The following is a 20135-nucleotide window of genomic DNA, read 5'->3' as shown; positions in this document are numbered from 1 at the left end:
ACAGTATCCCAGATGCACAACCGCATGGATGAGGGACTGACTTTTCCTATGCGTGGGTTCCACAGGGCCGACTGGGTGTGACTTGAGGGTGTGTGGATTTTGGTAAAAGCAGGGGTCCTGGAACCAGTCCCCCCATGTGCACCGAGGGACAGCTGAGTCTGATCTAGGGAATGCGTACCTGTTTCCCACGGGTCTTCTTCCCACAGTTCTTACAGAAGCACTTGCTTTTGCTTGATAACTCCCTGGGCTGGAAGAAGCAGTGCAGGGCGTCCTCCTGTCCCACCCAAGAGAACAGGGAAAAAGCAGTGTTGGTATTTCCCACCGAGAGTACTCTATTCTTCTGTTCTTACACTGCTGTGAGACAATAGCTAAGACTGGGTAATTTATAAGAAAAGAAGTTTAATTGGCTCATGGTTCCACAGGCTGACCAGAAGCATGGCAGCATCTGCTTCTGGGGAGGCCACGGAAGCTCCCAATCATGGCGGAAGGCCAAGCAGGAGCAGGTGTCTTACACGGGAGAAGTAGGTTCAGAGAGCAAGTGGGGAGCTGGAGTGCAGTGGTGAAATCTCAACTCACTGCAACCTCCACCTCCTGGGTTCAAGAGATTCTCCTGCCTCAGCCTCCCAAGTAGCTGGGACTACAGGCTACACCACCATGCCCAGCTAATCTTTGTATTTTTAGTAGAGACAGGGTTTTATCATGTTGGCCAGGCCAGTCTCAAACTCCTGACCTCAGGTGATCCACCCACCTCAGCCTCCCAAAGTGCTGGGATTACAGGCATGAGTCACCACACCCAACCTGGCTCCACACTTTTAAACAACCAGATCTCATGAGAACTCACTCACTGTCACAAAGACAGTACCATGGGGGATGGTGCCAAACCATTCGTGAGAAAACCTCCCCCATGGTCCAATCTCCTTCCACCAGACTTTACCTCCAACACTGGGGATTACAATTGAACAGGAGATTTTTGGGCAGGGACACAGACCCAAACTGTATCAGGTACAGCCTCCCCACACTTTGCAGCTGAGGGTTTCAGCTTTTCTTCTGGTTCTCCTCATATCCCCCTTAATGCCTGGCCTGGTGTGGTCCATTTGGCAGGATCTCAAAGGGCACCTGCTGACTGGAGGAACAAAACAGGAGGGAGCTCCTGTTAAGGGAGCAGTATGAGGGAGGTGGAGGTAGGAGGGAAAAGCATTTTTGCCAAAACAAAGGAGACATTGGCCAGAGCCATGAATTTGAAATAAGCGACTTTTCAGAAGCCAGAGATAGATCAAAGATGCAAGGGGGAGTCGGTCACACTGTGTTGTGTGGTTCGATGGTTTCCCCAAAACCCATGTTGAAACTGGATCCCCAATGTGGCTGTATGGAAAGACGGGGCCTTTGAGGGATAATTGGGGAGGGCAACGTGGCTCATGCCTGTAATCCCAGGGAGGCTGAAGCAGGTGGATCACTTGAAGTCAGGAGTTTCAGACCAGCCTGGCCAACATAGTGAAACCCCATCTCTACTAAGGATACAGAAATTAGCTGGGCATGGTGGCGGGCCCCTGTAATCCCAGCTACTTGGGAGGCTGAGGCAGGAGAATCGCTTGAACACCAGAGGCGGAGGTTGCAGTGAGCTGAGATTGTGCCACTGCACTTCAGCCTGGGTGACAGAGGAAGACTCTTATCTCCAAAAAAAAAAGCGGGGGTTATTGCGTCATGAGGGCATAGCCTTCATGAATGAATTAATCCACTCATGGATTAAAGGGTTAATGGGTTATCCTGGGAGTGGGACTGGTGGCTTCATATGAATAGGAAGAGAGACTCGAGCTGGCACATTAGCACGCTCAGCCCCCTCGCCATGTAATGCCCTGCACTGCATTCGCCATGTGATACCCTGCACTGCCTCGCCTCAGGACTCTGAGAGTCCCCACCAGCAGGCAGGCCCTCACTAGGTGCAGCCCCTCAACCAAGACTTCCCAGCCTCCAGAACTGTAAGAAATAAATTACCTAGTCTCAGATGTTGAGTTATAACAACAGAAATGGACTAACACATACGGGGGCAGCAAATACCAAGAGAATCCCCTTACCAGTGTCTTCAGGGGCTTTGAGTCCACATCAAAAAGAGACAGTGGAAGGGTAAGCATGCTGCTGTTTCTGCTACTCTCCATGGCACAGTCGAGGCAAATCAAGGAGTCCTTCACCCGGATCATATACAGGGCCTGCAGCCTCTCCACCTGCAAGAGTGAGAGCAGAGAGGCGAGATGGGAACACACCACCATAAGCCAGGTCAGGCCAATTGCCAGAAGGTGGAGCCAAGAGACCGAAGCTCTAGAAATGGTAGCCACTAATGCTCTTTGTCCTACTCACAAAGGTGCAAAATAATACCAGTAACAATATTATGAAACTGTGATAAGTGTTTTATGTGGATTAACTCTCTTATTCCTCTACACACTACAGGAACAACAGCTGAATGAGTTAAATGAGCAGCATCTTAAGCTTCTGAGTGCTCTGGTTCTAGGTCCTTACCAAGTGCACATCAGTGATCTGGTCCTTAATCAGGTTCCAGAGTTTGAGGTAGAGTTGGGCGGCATCATGCTGGACAAACACTGGCCACAGAGAAAAGGAACAGCCAATTAGTGAGGTCTTCAAAGTCACTTCTCATGCCCTGGTATCTAGACATACATGAATACTCACCATTTTGTCTCTTCCTAGCCCTCTACCCCACTGCAAGGCTAAGTTGGCACTACATAAGAGGGGATCAATAAACGAACAGTAAGTTTGGTATTGATTTTTGAGAACGCCTCTTAAAACTTAAGCTCCAGTGCCAGGTGTAGTGACTCATGCCTATAATCTTAACACTTCAGGAGGCCAAGGTGGGAGGATCGCTTGAACTCAGGAGTTTGAGACCAGCCTGGGCAACAAAGCAAGACTCCGTCTCTATAAAAAATTTTAAAAATTAGTTGAGCATAGTGGTGCACACCTGTAGTCAGAGCTACTTGGGAGGCTGAAGCAGGAGGATCACCTGAGCCCAGGATGTTGAGGCTACAGTGAGCTGTGATGTCACCACTGCACTCAGCCTGGGGAAGGAGATGTCCACAGGGACTTTGAAAAGCACTGATACATTCCTGAGGATCTAGAAGGCCAGGCGCATGCCCAAGTAAGACCCGAAAGGGCTCCAATCCCTCCCCTCTGGCTGACCACAAGGCCACGTGCAAGAAAGCAATGAAGGCAAATACAGAATCATAAACTGCCCAGTAACAATAAAACAGCAACAACAACAAACCCTGGTGTGGGGATCTCTGATGTCCAGTGTTGCCACCTTACATTATCTAAAATGTTCATTTTCCAACAAAAGAGACAAGACACACAATGAAACAGAAAAGTATGGCCACATACAGGAAGACAGCAATCAGCAGAACTTTTCACTGAGAAGCCCTAGATGTTGGCTTTACTAAACAAAGACTTTAGCTGTTATGATATGTTCAAAGAACTAAAGAAAACCAAGTCAAAAGAAGTAAAAGAAAGTACCAAAATGCTGCCTCAACAAATAAAGAGTATCAATAAAGAAAAAACTGTAAAAAAAGAACCAAGCAGAAATTCTTGAGTTGAGGAGAACAATAACTGAAATGAAAAATGACCTCCTAGAGGAGGTCAATAGCAGATTAGAGCTGGCAAAAGAAAGAATCCATACACCTGGAGATAGGTTGATTGAGCTTCTCCAGACTCAGAACGGAAGGAAAGTTGAACATAGTGCCTCTGCAGCCGAAAAGCTGGTCAGCTGCTCACCGCATGTGCAGTTCAACTAACTCTGATACAAAAAAAAATGTGATACAAAAGAAGGCTTTATACACAAACATGAATTTATTCTGAAGCCAGCTTGGAGGAAGGAGCACGACACAGCCTGCCTTTTAATGTGCCATTTCTCCTTTGGAGGAAAAAGGGGCATTTTCATGAGGTGTGTTGTGGGGGTTGGGGGGTGAGCAATGGCAGTTTTCTACTGGGCACTTATGATGTACCTAGCTGAGTTGGCGCCTTCCTGGGCAGAAGTAAATTGTAAAAGCGGCCGAGTGGGCACGCTTTCTCCATGCCTTCCTAGTAGGTGAAAGACAAACCCCCAGAAGGTGGAAGTTTCGAGGCCACCCCTGGCAGGGAGGGTTCCCTGGTGGGTATGCTTGGGGCTGCAAATCTACTGCCAAGTCTCAGGAAAGATCAGCTGGAAGAACTTGCCCTGTTCTCAGCCAAACCTCCATCAGCCTACCTCCATTTACGGAGTCTTCCTTTTGCCCAGCAGGGAATGTCTGGAGACGTGTAGGCAAAAAGGTGATATTTGCATTTCTAAAGAGCTAACAGGAAACACGGTCATGGTGAGGGGTGAGGAATGGGAAGAGGAGAAGTGAAAAGAAATCATAAGAAAACTAATGGAACTATCTCTTAGAGAATGGGAGTACTCAGTTACACCCAGATGGTTTCACTAGTGAACGATGGGTTCTTCCAAACATTTATGGGAAAAATTATACCAGTTCCCTAGAACCTCTTCCAGAAGACAAAAGTAGAGAGAACACTTCCTAACTCATTCTCTGAGGCCAGCATTATCCTAATACCAAAACCAGACAGACGTTATAAGAAAAAACCTAGAAACCAGTATCTCTCATGAACATAAATGCAAAATTCCTCAACAACATATTAGTGAATCAAATTCAACTATGTATAAAAAGAATCACAGAGGGTGACACAAGCGAGATGGTAGAGAAGGAGGCTCCTGGTGCTCCCTTTCCCGTGGACACATGGAAAAACTCCCATCTACACACAGATCAACTCCCTCAGAAAGAAACCCAGAAACCAGCTGAGAGAGGCCTGCACAGGGGGCAATGCAGAAAACATCACATCACAATGGGTTGGAAAAGCTGAGACACACTCGCACCACAAGCTCCACTCTAGACACAGTACCTTACTGTCGGAAAGGAATCCCTGCTCCCAGCTTTCTCCTGGAGAGGTGAGGGTTTGGACCACACATAGGCAGCCCCAGCTTTTGCAGTTCCCACTCAAGGGCTTGGCTGCTAGCTCACCTAGCTCTGGCAGCAGAGATGGGTCAGCAGCTATGAATTCTCTGCAACCACAGAGGGCAAAGAGGCAGTTTTAAATGGGCACGTGAGCACTTCCAGCATCTGTGCTCCTGCGCTCAGCACAGACAAACAGGCAGAAATGCCAGGCTCCCAGTTTCTCCCTGGAAGGGTATGTCTGCGGGCTCTCCTAGCTGTTGCCTGAGGGATGGGCTTCTAGTAATAACTAGCCCATCCAGGTAGTAACCTGGAGCCAATGAGGCCGGTAACCAATAGATTTCCAGGAGTCTGGACAGGTGTGTGGGCAAGTCCCATGCCTTGTCCCACCCCCTGCTCCATGATAAAATCAGGTCTGTAACCTCACACACTGAGTACACAACATCTATCCCTCTCAAATGAAGGACTAGCTCCTCAATCCCCGAGCTTTGGAAGCTGACAAGGCTCTGTATTTGTGAGTCCCACAGGGGCACAGAGACCAAAAAACATCCCCCCAGGCCCAGTGCAGCGTGAACAGGCAAAAAGGCCTCGCTCCCACTTTCTCCCTAGAAGGAGTCTGTCTGCACATGTGCAGCTGCTGCCCTGGGGTTTCCATGCATCTGGGAGCTGACAGAGCAGGAAACCAGTGCTCCTCTGAGACCCTGAACAGGCAGGTGAGCACTTCCACAGCGGCTCCCACTCGTTTGCTCGACAGATAGCGCCAAGCTTCCAACCTGTCCATCTCTAAGCAGAGAGGAGCCAGCATTCGCTAGGCCCCTGGGTGTGACGAGCAAAACAATGCATGCAGGAGTGTGCAGTTTAAACACGAGTGCAGGCACTTGCCACAGATCCTCTGTCCAGCTTTTTGCAGAGCAAGTGGGGGATAAACACATGCTCCCAGCTTTCCTTAAGGATAGAATAAACTGGAACACACATTTAATGCCCCAACGTCTCCAGCTGCACCTCAAGGGGCTGGCTTCTATCTCCCCTGTCTGGGGCACTGACAGGACTTGACACATTCTAATCTCCTGAGGGCCGCTAAAAACATAGATGACAGTTTGGACAAGCACAAAGGGTCAAGAGGCGCTCCGAGTGTCTGGCAGGGTTATTTGGTAAGTTCATCTCTTCTACAAGGCCAGTGAGACAAGACTGGGAGAGGCATTTTTCTTATCTAAAGTACAGAAAATAACAGGAACAATGAAGAAACAGAGAAATATGCTCCAAGCAAAAGAACAAGATAAATCTCCAGAAAATGCCCTCAGTAAAATGAAGATAAGTGACTTACTTTACAGACAATTCAAAATAATCATCACGAAGATGCTTACCACGTCTAGGACAGTAATGCATGAACGAAGAATTTCCGCAAAGAGACAGAAAAAAGTTCAAAAGAAATAATAGAGCTGAAGAATACAATAACTCAAATAAGAGTTCAATAGAGAAGCTCAACGGATGAAATCAAGCAGAAGAAAGGATTAGCAAACTAGAAGGTAGGTCACTGGAAATCATTCACAGGAGCAAAAATGAAAAAGAATGAAAAAGAGTGAAGATATCTTTTTTTTGAGTAGGAGTCTTACTCTGTCGCCCAGGCTGGAGTGCAGTGGCAGGATCTCAGCTCACTGCAAGCTCCGCCTCCCGGGTTCACGCCATTCTCCTGCCTCAGCCTCCCGAGTAGCTGGGACTACAGGCGCCTGCCACCTCGCCCGGCTAATGTTTTATATTTTTAGTAGAGATGGGGTTTCACCGTGTTAGACAGGATGTCGCGATCTCCTGACCTCGTGATCTGCCTGCCTTGGCCTCCCAAAGTGCTGGGATTACAGGCGTGAGTCACCGCGCCCGGCCCAAAAAAGTGAAGATCTCTTAAGAGAATTACGGGACATCAAGCAGACCAAAATAGGCATTATCAGAGTCCCAGAAGGAGGAGAGTGAGAGGAGACAGAAAGCTTATCCAAAGAAATAACAGTCACAAGCGGCAGATTGACATTTTGGTCAATGGCAGACCACATAAGCACAGTGGCCATGACAAGCAGCCTAGGTGTGTAGTAGGCTGTCCCATCTAGGTTTGTGTAAGTCCACTCCATGACGTCCACACAATGACAAATTCACCTTCTGATGCATTTTCAGAACATCTCTCTGTTGTTAAGCAACACATAGCTATAATGACTGAAAACTTCCCAACCCAGGGAAGGAAATAGAAATCCACATCCAGGAAGCCCAAAGGACACCATTATAAGACTGATCTAAAGCAGCCCACGCCAAGACACATCGTAATCAATTTCAAAAGTTAAAGGCAAAGAATTCTGAAAGCAGCAAGAGAAAAGCAATGTGTTATACACAAGGGAAAACCCCGTAAGTATGGGATTTCTTTTGGGGGTGATGAAAATGTTATGAAATTAGATTGTGATGATGGAGGCACAACTCTGTGAATACACTACAAACGTTTGAATTGCATGGTTTTAAATGGATGAATTTTACAGTATGTGATGCACATCTCAATATAGCTATCTAAAAAAAAAAGAAAAACCCTAACCTATTCATGAATTATTTTGTAGAATATGTTTTCTCTTTTTTATTCCTTTATTTTGTTTTCCTGCAGTTCCCTAACTGTGGCAGAGTAAGCTTGGAGGAGATGCCTTCGTTTACCCTACTGAGAGGCAGAAAAAGGGTAGGTATGGAAGTAAAATGTTCATAAATAATATCAATTCTGCACCTCCAAAGATGTGTGCCTCTTACACAAATGTCTCTATAATCCGAGGGGTCCAGGCTACCTAACTTGCTTCTGGTTGCTTCACTGCCTGTTAGTTCCTCTCTTCACTCTCTTTCTAAGCTTCCCACCCCCTTTGGATCAGCAGCCAGGAGCCCAGTGGGAGGACGTCTTACTGGGCACGTTGTACTTCTGCAGGCAGTAGGCAAGCTCCAGGGGCCGCACTGCTTTCTGCCGGCTGTCCTGCATCTTCTCCAACAGCAGAAGCATCTGGAAAGGGACGCTTCTCCTCTGCTCGTCAGCTCCCCTAGGCACCGTGATCCTGTCACACAAGAACAGCCAGAAACCTTCTTATGTGTAGTTCTCAAAGCTAGATGCACACTGGAATCAGTTGGGAGAAATTTTAAATCTCCATACCCAGGCCACTCCCATACAAATTAAACCAGAATTCTGGCGGTGGGGGTGGGGGGCAGTTATCAGAATTTTTCAGTTCCTCAGATTATTTCTTTTTTTTTTTTTTGAGATGGAGTCTCGCTCTGTCGCCCAGGCTGGAGCAGTGGCCGGATCTCAGCTCACTGCAAGCTCCGCCTCCCGGGTTTACCCCATTCTCCTGCCTCAGCCTCCCGAGTAGCTGGGACTACAGGTGCACGCCACCTCGCCCGGCTAGTTTTTTGTATTTTTTAGTAGAGACAGGGTTTCACCGTGTTAGCCAGGATGGTCTCGATCTCCTGACCTTGTGATCCACCCATCTCGGCCTCCCAAAGTGCTGGGATTACAGGCTTGAGCCACCGCGCCCGGCCACCTCAGATTATTTCAATGTATGGCCAAGGTTGAGAAGCACGATGTGAGTGAATCTGCTCTACAGGGGACCCTCCAGAGAGGGGGATCAGCGCGACCACTGCCTCAGCCCCTCTGCACCCTGCGCAGCAATCATGCTAGAGCAGAGGGCAGACGGACGAGGTCCTGGCTCCACATCTCAGGCAAGCAGCAAAATGTCCAGCCTAAAGCTCTCCAAACTACAGACAGGTCCTGGGAAGAAAGGCAACAGGAAGGGCTGTCCATGTGGTTTCGCAATGATTCATTCAATTACAGGCATTTCTTGGATGGGAAAAAGGAGAGAGCACAGGGCAGGAAAAGAATTATGGAAAGAGACAGAGAGAGAGAGTGCATTGTGTGAGTGTTGGTGGAAGGAGGGGTGTGTACGCATGTGTACTGCCCATTGACTTACTGCTTCTCTTACTTTGGTCTAGTCCCAACTCTCTCTTTTAACCAAGTTTGTGGCTGTCAATCCTGGCTGCATTAAAAATCACCCAAAGTGGGCCGGGCGCGGTGGCTCAAGCCTGTAATCCCAGCACTTTGGGAGGCCGAGACGGGCGGATCACAAGGTCAAGAGATCGAGACCATCCTGGCTAACACGGTGAAACCCCGTCTCTACTAAAATACAAAAAGCTAGCTGGGCGAGGTGGCGGACGCCTGTAGTCCCAGCTACTCGGGAGGCTGAGGCAGGAGAATGGCGTGAACCCAGGAGGCAGAGCTTGCAGTGAGCCGAGATCGTGCCACTACACTCCAGCCTGGGCCACAGAGCGAGACTCCGTCTCAAAAAAAATAAAAAATAAAAATAAAATCACCCAAAGAGGGCTTTTAAAAAGTACCAATACCTGGCTGGGCGCTGTGGCTCACGCCTGTAATCCCAGCACTTTGGGAAGCTGAGGCGGGCAGATCACCTGAGGTCAGGAGATCGAGACCAGCCTGGCCAACATGATGAAACCCCGTCTCTACTAAAAATACAAAAATTAGCTGGGCGTGCTGGTGGGCGCCTGTAATCCCAGCTACTCGAGAGGCTAAGACAGGAGAATCCCTTGAACCCAGGAGGCGGAGGTTCCAGTGAGCCGAGATCGCGCCATTGCACTCCAGTTTAGGGACAAGAGTGAGGCTTTGTCTCAAAAAAAAAAAAATAGTACCAATATCTGGGCCCCACCCCAGACCAACCTAAGAAGTTTTAGAAATAAAGTGTAGGCCAGAATATGCAGAAGCCGATCTTCCCTCTGCCAACTTTTGAAAGAAGATCTCAAAAAGTTCAAGTCACTCTGAATAACAGAATATATTAAAAATGAAATAATACAGGCTGGGCGCGGTGGCTCAAGCCTGTAATCCCAGCACTTTGGGAGACCGAGGCAGGCGGATCACGAGGTCTGGAGATCGAGACCATCCTGGCTAACACGGTGAAACCCCATCTCTACTAAAAAATAGAAAAAATTAGCCAGGTGTGGTGGTGGGCGCCTGTAATCCCAGCTACTCGGGAGGCTGAGGCAGGAGAATCACTTGAACCTGTAAGGTGGAACTTGCAGTGAGCTGAGATCGCGCCACTGCATTCCAGCCTGAGCAACAGAGTGAGACTCCATCTCAAAAAAAAAAAGAAAGAAAGAAAAGAAAAAGAAATAGTACAAATGCTTATCAGCCTGAAGAACAGTCTTACCTCTTCAATATCCTGGTGAAGTCCATGTTCATTACAAACACCTGAATCAAGGAGTTAAGGCAGCAGGTCTGTCCAATGTTGTGTAAACCAACAAGGCCTATAAGGGGAAAAGAAAAAAATGCTGAGGCAAGGCCTAGGTAAAGAAGTTGACAAGGCTGGGCACTATGGCTCACGCCTGTAATCCCAGCACTTCGGGAGGCCAAGGTGGGAGGATCACCTGAGGTCGGAATTCGAGACTAGCCTGGCCAACATGGTGAAACCCTGTCTCTACAAAAAATACAAAAATTAGCTGGGCATCATGGCAGGTACCTGTAATCCCAGCTACTTGGGAGGCTGAGGCAGGAGAATCGCTTGAACCTGGGAGGTGGAGGTTGCAGTGAGCTGAGATCGTGCCACTGCACTCCAGCCTGGGCAACAAAAGTGGAATTCTGTCTCAAAAATGAAAAAAAAAAAAAAAAGTTGACAAAAATGAAATGTTTTTCTTAAAGTTACTAAGGACATGAAGTCCTATAAAGTTCTCTCAGGTACAATGCATTCACTCAGCTTGCAAACGAATTGGAGAGAAAATATCAAACATGAACCTTTAAAAAATTCGATAACAGGCCGGGCGCAGTGGCTCACGTCTGCAATCCCAGCACTTCGGGAGGCCGAGACGGGCAGATCACGAGGTCAGGAGATCGAGACCATCCTGGCTAACACGGTGAACCCTCGTCTCTACTAAAAATACAAAAAAAATTAGCCGGGCGTAGTGGTTCATGCCTGTAATCCCAGCACTGTGGGTGGCCGAGGCAGGTGGATCACGAGGTCAGGAGATCGAGACCATCCTGGCTAACATGGTGAAACCCCGTCTCCATTAAAAATACAAAAAAACAACCTAGCCAGGTGAGATGGCAGGCACCTGTAGTCCCAGCTACTCGGGAGGCTGAGGCAGGAGAATGGCGTGAACCCAGGAGGCAGAACTTGCAGTGAGCCGAGATCGCGCCACTGCACTCCAGCCTGGGCAACAGAGCAAGACTCCGTCTCAAAAAAAAAAAAAAAAGTTCGATAACAAGGGCCAAGCACAGTGGCTCACACCTGTAATCCCAGCACTTTAGGAGGCCAAGGCGGGAAGATCACCTGAGGTCAGGAGTTCGATACCAGCCTGGCCTACGTGGTGAAACTTCATCTTTACTAAAAATACAAAAATTAGCCAGGTGTGGTGGTGCATGCCTGTAATCCCAGCTACTCAGGAGGCTGAGGCAGGAGAATTGCTTGAACCTGGCAGGCAGAGGTTGCAGTGAGCCAAGATAGCACCACTGCACTCCAGCCTAGGCAACACAGCAAAACTCCATCTCACAAGAAAAAAAAAAAAAGTTCAATAACAAGAAAAGTTTTAATAGTCCATTAGGAAAAGTGAGATGTCACCAAAAGTGTATATTTACTCACTGCCAAATGAGTAGTATGAGCAATTGTTGGGAGAGAAAAAGAAACATTAGAGAAAGCATAACTGAGAATATGGCCTCCTCTGATTCAAATTGTTCTCCACGGAGCTAAGTCAAAATGTGCATCTGTGTGGCTCAGAAATGAGAGGGAGTCCACAGTTTGTCTACGTGGGACTCCAGTGGAAGGTCTCTGCCCAGTCCCCACCACAGGGAGGCAGGAAATCAGAAGGCTGCTTTGGGGAAGATTCGCCTAATCCAGTCTCACCCTGAGAGGCTGAAAGGCAGAAGAACTTACAAGAATACAAGGAAAACAAAGATAACATTTGACCCCTAGCAACCAACCTCCTCTTTTCCAACCCAACCTAAGGCTCGGCAAACCCCACAAGGTAAGCAATTTAAGGGGGAGGAAGTACCACTAATCTCAGGATTCCTGGGGAAAGGGCTTTGGCTTATGAGATAGGACAGGAAGAACGTAAAAATCTGGGGTCGCAGGTGAGCACAGATTTCTGCTCCCAGACTGGAGCACATTGCTTCCAGACAGACCCATCCAAAGGCAGCAGTAAAGATGGAAACTAACGCTAAGTGCCACTAGATGCCCAGCACTGGCTTAAAGCAGTTTCCACAGATGACCCCATTTAATCCTCCCAACAACCCTATGTGCTTGCTACTATTATTACCCCCATTTTCTGTTGTTGCTGTTTTTGTTTTTTTGAGACAGAGGCTCACTCTGTCGCCCAGGCTGGAATGCAGTGGCGTGATCTCACCTTACTGCAAACTCTGCCACCTGGGTTCAAGCAATTATCCTGCCTCATCCTACTAAGTAGCTGGGATTACAGGCACCTGCCACTGCGCCTGGTTAATTTTTGTATTTTTAGTAGAGATGGGGTTTCACCATCTTGGCCAGGCTGGTCTTAAACTCCCGACCTCGTGATCCACTTGCCTCGGCCTCCCAAACTGTTGGGATTACGGCTGTGAGCCACCACGCCCGACCTTGTTTTCGTTTTTTCAGAGATAGGGTTTCACTATGGCCCAGGCTGTATCCCCATCTAAAAGATGCAGAAACTCAGGCACAGGAAACCAGGAGCCATCAAACACAAAGCTCTGCTGCTTCAGAGCACAGCAGGTGAGCTGAGCATTTACATGCAGTCAAGAAAAGGAAAGCGGGAGGGGTCTAATGACCATGAGGGTAGTCCCAGGCCCTGGGATGCTCTCTGGGCTGCTCTGTCTTCCTCTTCATGTTGCTGTCTTCTTCCTTCTTTTCAACAAGATCTGCCGGGGACTGCGGAGACTCAGCCAGGATGGACTTACAGGTTTGTCTCTTGAGCCCAAACACCTTGCCCATTCATGATCACTCAAAACCCCCAGGCCGCGGCTGCCTGGGCCGCGTTCAGGACAGCACTTCACTTCCAGGAAGAGCTTATGTGAGCCAGGCACGATGGGATCTCTGTGAAAATACAACGCGGGTAGGTAAGGATTAGAGAAGGAGGAACGTGTATTCATGTAATCCGTTCTGATGCCAAAGAGCAGGTCTTAGAGGGAGATAAATGTTTGGGGAGACTGACTCATAAAGCTCTAGGCTGGAAATGACAGCTAGGCTACACATCCCCTACCCTGGGTCCCAGGCGTTTCCATTCATTCTTCCTCAGATCGCGCTGCCAAATCCTAACCGGGAACGCCCTCTTGGGGAAGGACAGGGAAGCGTGCATAGAACTTTGCTTTGCAACCCAGGACCAGGCCCACTTCAGTAAAAGCCAGCACAAAGCAGGAACCCTCGGCCCCTGATGCCAGGCTGGCACACAGACAAAGCCTCACAACCCGTCCAACACCCAAGGAGACCTGCGGTCCTGGCAGGACAGCCTCGTGTTCTGGCCCACATCACAGCCAGCCGGCTGCAGCAGTCAGATAAACTTCAGCTGCAGGCAGGCTGTAGCACCCGCAGGCCTTAGGCACATCCTGGTGCTGGGCTGGTCTCATGCAGTGGACTGTGGGTGTGACCCAATATTGTGTTGGCCTTAGTGGCCATAGGGTTACCCCTGTACCCTCCCCCAACCCCAGCACAGCAGCACGAAGAGAGACACTGCTTGGAGGAAGAAGAGGTAAGTGGAGGAGTTTGCCTTGGAACCCAGAACTAGGCTCTCTACAGTAAAACCCAGTACTGGGCAGAGCCTCATCACTCTGATGCTAGACCAGTACCCACAGGCAGATCTCACTCCACCCTAGTGCCAGATGAGAACCCACAGCCCCAGTGACAGGGACTTGGGATCTGGGCTACATCACCAAAATGCCAACTACAGTGGCCTTGGGCCCTGAATGAACCTCAGCAGCAGCAGGCAAGCCATCGTGGGTCTTGGGCGTGCCCCGGTGCTGTGCCAGTCTCGGCAGCCTGGCCTTCAGGCGTGACCCAGGGCTGTGTCAGCCTCAGTGGCCAAAGAATTCCAGCCACAGTGATCCTGGGCTTAGGGCACCCCCTAGCACAACTGCAACAGCTGAAGCAGTCATGGGCTTAGGGTCCTGACCAATCAGCCTCTCCTTAATCTCATATGGGTTTCCTGATGAAAGAAGAGCCCAAATAAAGCCAGTATCTAAGAAGACTGGCTTAGATACCTGTGTCAATGCAGACACTGGCACACAGCCACAAGGATCAAGATCAATCAGAGAAAAGCGACAGCACCAAATGGACAAATTAAGGTGCCAGTGACTAACCCTAAAGATACAGAGATGAGGCCTGGGGTTGGTGGCTCACGCCTGTAATCCCAGCACTTTGAGGGGCCAAGGTGGGAGGATCACTTCAGCCCAGGAGTTCAAGACCAGCACAGGCAACATATAAAACCCCATCTACAAAAAAAATACCAAAAAAGTTTAAAAGGGCATAGTGGTGCACGCCTGTGGTCCCAAATACTGAGGAGGCTGAAGCAGGAGAATCACTTGAGGCCAGGAGTTTGAGGCTGCAGTAAACTATGATTGTGCCACTCACTCCAGCCTGGGCAACAAATGAGACCTTGTAGCTAAATAAATAAGATGAAATAAATAAAATAATACTAATGGGTAACATCTAAGCGCTACTTCTTATAAAAGGTGAAAGCCTTTTATATGTACTGTCTTATTTATCTTTACACAGCCGTGTGAATTAATTACTGTTATATTTCCATTTGACAGATGAGAAAACTGAGATACAAAGAAGTAAGTGCCTTTCCCACTGGCAAGTGATGGGCCAGATGTGGACAAGCTGGACAGGGTTTAAGTCCAGCTAACATGCTGCTCAGAGTGAGAAATAAACTCAGTAGAGCCATTATGGCAAACAGTATGGAGATTCCTTAAAAACCTAAAAATAGATATATCATATGATCCAGCAATCCCACTGCTGAATATATATCCAAAGGAAAGGGAATCAGTACGTTGAAGAGATATCTGCACTCTCATGTTTACTGCAGCACTACTCATAATATCCGAGATAGAATCAACCTGTGTCTATCAAAAGAGGAATGGCTAAACAACATGTGGACTATATACACACAATGGGATATTATTCAGCCATTAAAAGACAATGAAATCCTGTCATTCACGTCAACATGGATGAGCCTGGAGTACATTACTTAAGTGAAATAACGTAGGCACAGAAAGATAAATACCACATGTTAACACTCACATGTGAAAACTCAAAAAGCTTGTCGCTAGAAATAGAGAACAGAAAGGCAGGCATGGTGGCTCACACCTATAATCCAAGCACTTTGGTTGGCTAAGGCAAGAGGATAGCTTGAAGCCAGGAGTTCAAGACCAGTCTAGGCAACATAGCAAGACCCTGTTTCTAAAAATAAAAATAAAATTAGCCTGGCATGGTGGCATGTACCTGTAGTCCCAGCTACTTGGGAGACTGAGGCAGGAGAATCAGTTGAGCCCAGGAGTTTGAGGCCACAGTGAGTCATGATCGTGCCACGGCACTCCAGCCTGGGCAACAGAGAAAGACCCTGTCTCTCTCTCTCTTTTTTTTTTTTTTTGAGTCGGAATTTCACTCTTTTTGCCCAGGCTGGAGTGCAGTGGTACAGTCTCAGCTTACTGCAATGTCTGCCTCCTGGGTTCAAGCAATTCCCCTGCCTTAAGTGTCCCAAGTAGCTGGGACTACAGGCCTGTGCCACCACGCCCGGCTAATTTTTGTATTTTTAGTAGAGATGGGGTTTCACCATGTTGGCCAGGCTGGTCTCGAACTCCTGACGTCAGGTGATCCGCCCATCTCGGTCTCCCAAAGTGCTGGGATTACAGGCGTGAGCCACCACGCCCGGCCTGGAATATATTCTTAAATTCATTTTGAATGGCTCAGATAACAAAAACCTCTTTTTCTTAGTAAATATTGACTTTCAATAGTTACAGTTGTTCCTCTTACGAGGCCCAGTCTAGGAGGACTCGACTGAAATGATGACAGCAGACAATTCCATCAACCAGAAAGAGGATTTTGAGCTCATCATTGAGGGAAAGCTGATGAAAGAGAGCAGAGAGGTTCCAGGCTGCATTTTCCAAGATGTTGTCCTCTACTCCACCAAGACCTCCAGGATACTTCAGTAAGATATAGCAGTAAAACCTCATGGAGCAGATCATTTGGGCAGGCTGGGTACCAAAAGGAAACAGAAAATACAGCAGCCTTTCAGGGCAGATCACACTGGGGAGACAGGGAGGTGGGGCAGCAAGGAAAGGAAAGTGAAGCTTAAAGGTCTAAGGAGGATGGGGAGGGCAACGCGAGCAGAGAGACTGCAGCTGAAGTTAGCAGGCCTGATAAGCATCCACCAGAGAAAACAGCGTGGGTGGATTCCAAGGAAGGGAATTTCCAAACTGAACCCCTGACTCAAAAAAAGACCCCCAGTCTGGGCGAGGTGGCTCACTCCTGTAATCCCAGCACTTTGGGAGGCCAAGGTGGGCGGATCACAAGGTCAGGAGTTCGAGACTAGCCTGGCTAACATGGCGAAAACTCATCTCTACTAAAAATACAAAAAATTAGCTGGGCATGGTGGAGGCCGCCTGTAATCCCAACTACTTGGGAGGCTGAGGCAGGAGAATCGCTTGAACCCGGGAGGCAGAGGTTGAAGTGACCCGAGACAGTGCCATTGCACTCCAGCCTGGGCAACAAAAGCAAGACTCCATCTCAAAACAAAACAAAACAAAACAAAACACCCAAATACTAAACTAACTTAGCTCCTGCCCTATCTGAATTTTTTTTTTCTGGTTCAGGTTCTCTCATGATCTTCCCGAAATGTTATCCTTCTGCTTGGGGGAGAGGAGAGCAACCAAAGGAACTGGCCCAGGCCCACCACTAAAGTAGCCCCAGGACCAATTGGGGTCCTCAGAGAAGCCCCAGAAGAGCCAGGAAGGCGCTGCAGAAAACCTGGGGAGGGCGGGGCCTCCACCCAATGCTCCACTCACAACTGGACTCTGCCAGGAAAGCCAGCTCCAACATTTAGATGCCCTAAAAGGAACAAAATTAACCTTCCAGGAACATGATTCAAGCAGCCTCGGTGTCTTCCGACCCAACCCATCATGGCAACCACAATTGTGGACCGCAGTCTCAATGACGTGTTCACATGATTTTGCATTTCTTTTTTTTTTTTTTTTTTGAGACTGAGTCTAGCTCTGTCGCCCAGGCTAAAGTGCAGTGGTCTCGGCTCGCTGCAAAGCTCCGCCTCCCCGGTTCACGTCATTCTCCTGACTCAGCCTCCTGAGTAGCTGGGACTACAGGCGCCCGCCCCATGCTCGGCTAATATTTTTTATTTTTAGTAGACAGGGTCTGCACCGTGTTAGCCTGGGCAGTCTTGATCTCCTGACCTCGTGTTCCGCCCGCCTCGGCCTCCCAAAGTGCTGGGATTACAGGCGTGAGCCACCGCGCCCGGCCTATTTTGCATTTCTTGAGTAATCGTAATATGTGGGTTAGAACACACGGATTACAACACTTTGGATGAAAAGCCACATAATAGGGAAATTTGGGGACTACTGTCTCTCAAAAAAATAAAAATAAAAAACAGCTCATGTGGAAGAACCAGGACTTATCTTCTTTGAAACTATGTTTATGTTAAGCATTTTCCCCTTTGTAGGCCCATCACTGTGTAAGAGTGTCAAAACTGCAACACATTTTTTAACAGTCCAAAACCAAGTTATTTGATAAATCAAGATGCAGCCCTGCACCTGTGTTACTCTCCCTCCCGTTTTGTTCCTGTGAACACATTAGATAACCTGCATTCACTCTCCAACTCTGTACAATACCAGAAAGAAACTTCAGATGAAATGCTTTTCAATATTTGCCTTTTTTCTGGAACAACTTATACAAATATAACTTACACAAATTATACATAAATAAGTACAACTTAAAGCCTCTGCTTTAATTTTCAAACATTTTGAACCCAGATTTTCAGGGGTCTCAGAATGGAGTTTTGTGTTTCAAGTCTAAATTTGGCCAGGCGCGGTGGCTCAAGCCTGTAATCCCAGCACTCCGAGAGGCCGAGGCGGGCAGATCACGAGGTCAGGAAATCGAGACCATCCTGGCTAACATGGTGAAACCCCACCTCTACTAAAAATACAAAAACAAAATTAACTGGGCGTGGTGGCGGGCGCCTGTAGTCCCAGCTACTTGGGAGGCTGAGGCAGGAGAATGGCGGAAACCCGGAAGGCGGAGCTTGCAGTGAGCCTAGATCCCGCCACTGCACTCCAGCCTGGGCAACTGAGTGAGACTCTGCCTCGTAAAAAAAAAAATGCCACATAAAAAAAAAAAAAAAAAAAAAAAGTCTAAATTTAGCTTTCTTCCAAGGAAAAGGGGGAAAGAAGAGAGGTTAAGACTAAAGTATTCTGATTTGCAGAGTCTGACAACATCCTTCCAATTTCTCAATATGAATGCCCACTAACCCAGCCAGTCCACTTCTAGGAATTTTCCACCAATATATTTGTATGAATGTATACATAAAATGATATTCATTGCTGTATCTATGCCAGTAAAAACTGGAAACAACCTAAATCTCCATGCATTGTTTAAACAATGTACTTCCCATATTATGTATCAGGTTTTTTTGTTTGTTTGAGATAGAGTTTCGCTCTGTCGCCCAGGCTGGAGTGCAATGGTGTGATCTCGGCTCACCGCAACCTCCTCTTCCCGGGTTCAAGTGATTCTCCTGCCTCAGCCTCCCGAGTAGCTGGGATTACAGACACGTGCCACCACTCCCGGCTAATTTTGTATTTTTAGTAGAGACGGGGTTTCTCCACGTCGGTCTGGAACTCCTGACCTCAGTTGATCTGCCCGCCTCAATCTCCCAAAGTGCTGGGATTACAGGCGTGAGCCACCGTGCCAGGTCACGTCAGTTTTTTGTTTTATTTTTAATGCTATTAACACATCTATATCCTGTTATATGTTAATAGCATAATATTTTAATGCTATTAACACATCCTGCCATGAAAAGATGTCCATAATATATTCAGTGGACAAAGTAAGTTCGAAACGATTTTAAAGACTTGTACATAGAAACATTTCTGATAAGGTACAAACAAAAATGATACTGAATGGAAGATTGAGAGACACATTTGTCTGCATTGTTTGAATTTTTTTTACAAGCTTACAACACTTCCGTAATTTCTTTTTTTTTAATTAAACACAAAGTCATGCCAAAAGTCCAAATAACTGTATTAGCTTAGAAAAAAATCCATTGGCCCAATATATGCACGTAGCAAATACAGATCGCTATCATAATTTGCAGAGCACAATTATTACTTATTTCCTTAATTATCTGACTGGCATAAGAGCAGAGTTGGATGTCTGCGCTAGAAAGAAAACTTCCAAAATGAGCCCCAAACTTGCCTCAAGCGCCACGCAAGCGTCCAGCCTTTGCTGCTGAGTTCCACGCCGTGACTGAGCCGGGGACCCAGCTGCGGCCGAAGTTCCGCGCCTTGGTCTGGTCCGGTGCTCGGCTGCGCCCCGCCCAGCTTTCGTTTCCCATTGAATGGAAAGCGAAACTTAGAGCGGCCTCCGCGCCAGGTACCGGGCGCCAGCGTGCCGGGAAACCCGGACTGCCGAAGCATCCCGCGGCGGCCGTTGCAACCGCGCTCCTGCTCCAGACATCACGCGCTCGCTTTTTTTTTTTTTTTTTTTTTTTTTTTTATTGAGGCGGAGTCTCATTCTGTGGTCCAGGCTGGAGTGCCCTGGCGCTATCTCGGTTCACTGCAAGCTCCGCCTCCTGGGTTCAAGCGATTCTCCAGCCTCAGCCTCCGGAGTAGCTGGGAATACAGGCGCCTGCCATCACGCCTGGCTAATTTTTATATTTTAGTAGCGATGGGGTTCCGCCATGTTGGCCTGTCTGGTCTCGAACTCCTGATCTCTGGTGATCCGCCCGCCTCGGCCTCCTGAAGTTCTGGGATTACAGGTGTGAGCCACCGCGCCCGACCTACAGGCGCCTTTTTATTTGCGATGTTAAGGTCCCTGCAATTAACATACATCTTAGAGTCATTTGGCGTTTGGTAATATCCCTGGCAGCATTTTTTCTTTCTTAACGCTA

At 48.0% G+C, this 20135-nt stretch overlaps 1 protein-coding gene across 2 annotated transcripts in view; it reads right to left on the bottom strand.

Annotated features, from left to right (window-relative positions):
* USP18 (ubiquitin specific peptidase 18) overlaps positions 1-19790 on the bottom strand; it is a 27826-nt gene extending 8036 nt beyond the window's left edge. For both annotated transcript variants that reach the window (XM_026447145.2, XM_026447144.1), the window contains exons 1-7: positions 19442-19790; positions 12799-13063; positions 10199-10295; positions 7899-8044; positions 2512-2591; positions 2073-2219; positions 179-274 (exon numbers count right to left, since the gene is read on the bottom strand). In XM_026447145.2, coding sequence (XP_026302930.1) covers positions 179-274; positions 2073-2219; positions 2512-2591; positions 7899-8044; positions 10199-10295; positions 12799-12961 — 729 coding nt within the window. In that variant the 5' untranslated portion in view covers positions 12962-13063; positions 19442-19790. The remainder of the gene's footprint in view (positions 1-178; positions 275-2072; positions 2220-2511; positions 2592-7898; positions 8045-10198; positions 10296-12798; positions 13064-19441) is intronic.
* Positions 19791-20135: the final 345 nt, after the last annotated feature.

The sequence above is a fragment of the Piliocolobus tephrosceles genome, chromosome 19 (genome assembly GCF_002776525.5).
Source record: "Piliocolobus tephrosceles isolate RC106 chromosome 19, ASM277652v3, whole genome shotgun sequence".
Taxonomy (NCBI): domain Eukaryota; kingdom Metazoa; phylum Chordata; class Mammalia; order Primates; family Cercopithecidae; genus Piliocolobus; species Piliocolobus tephrosceles.
This window is presented reverse-complemented; position numbering and strand designations above follow the sequence as displayed.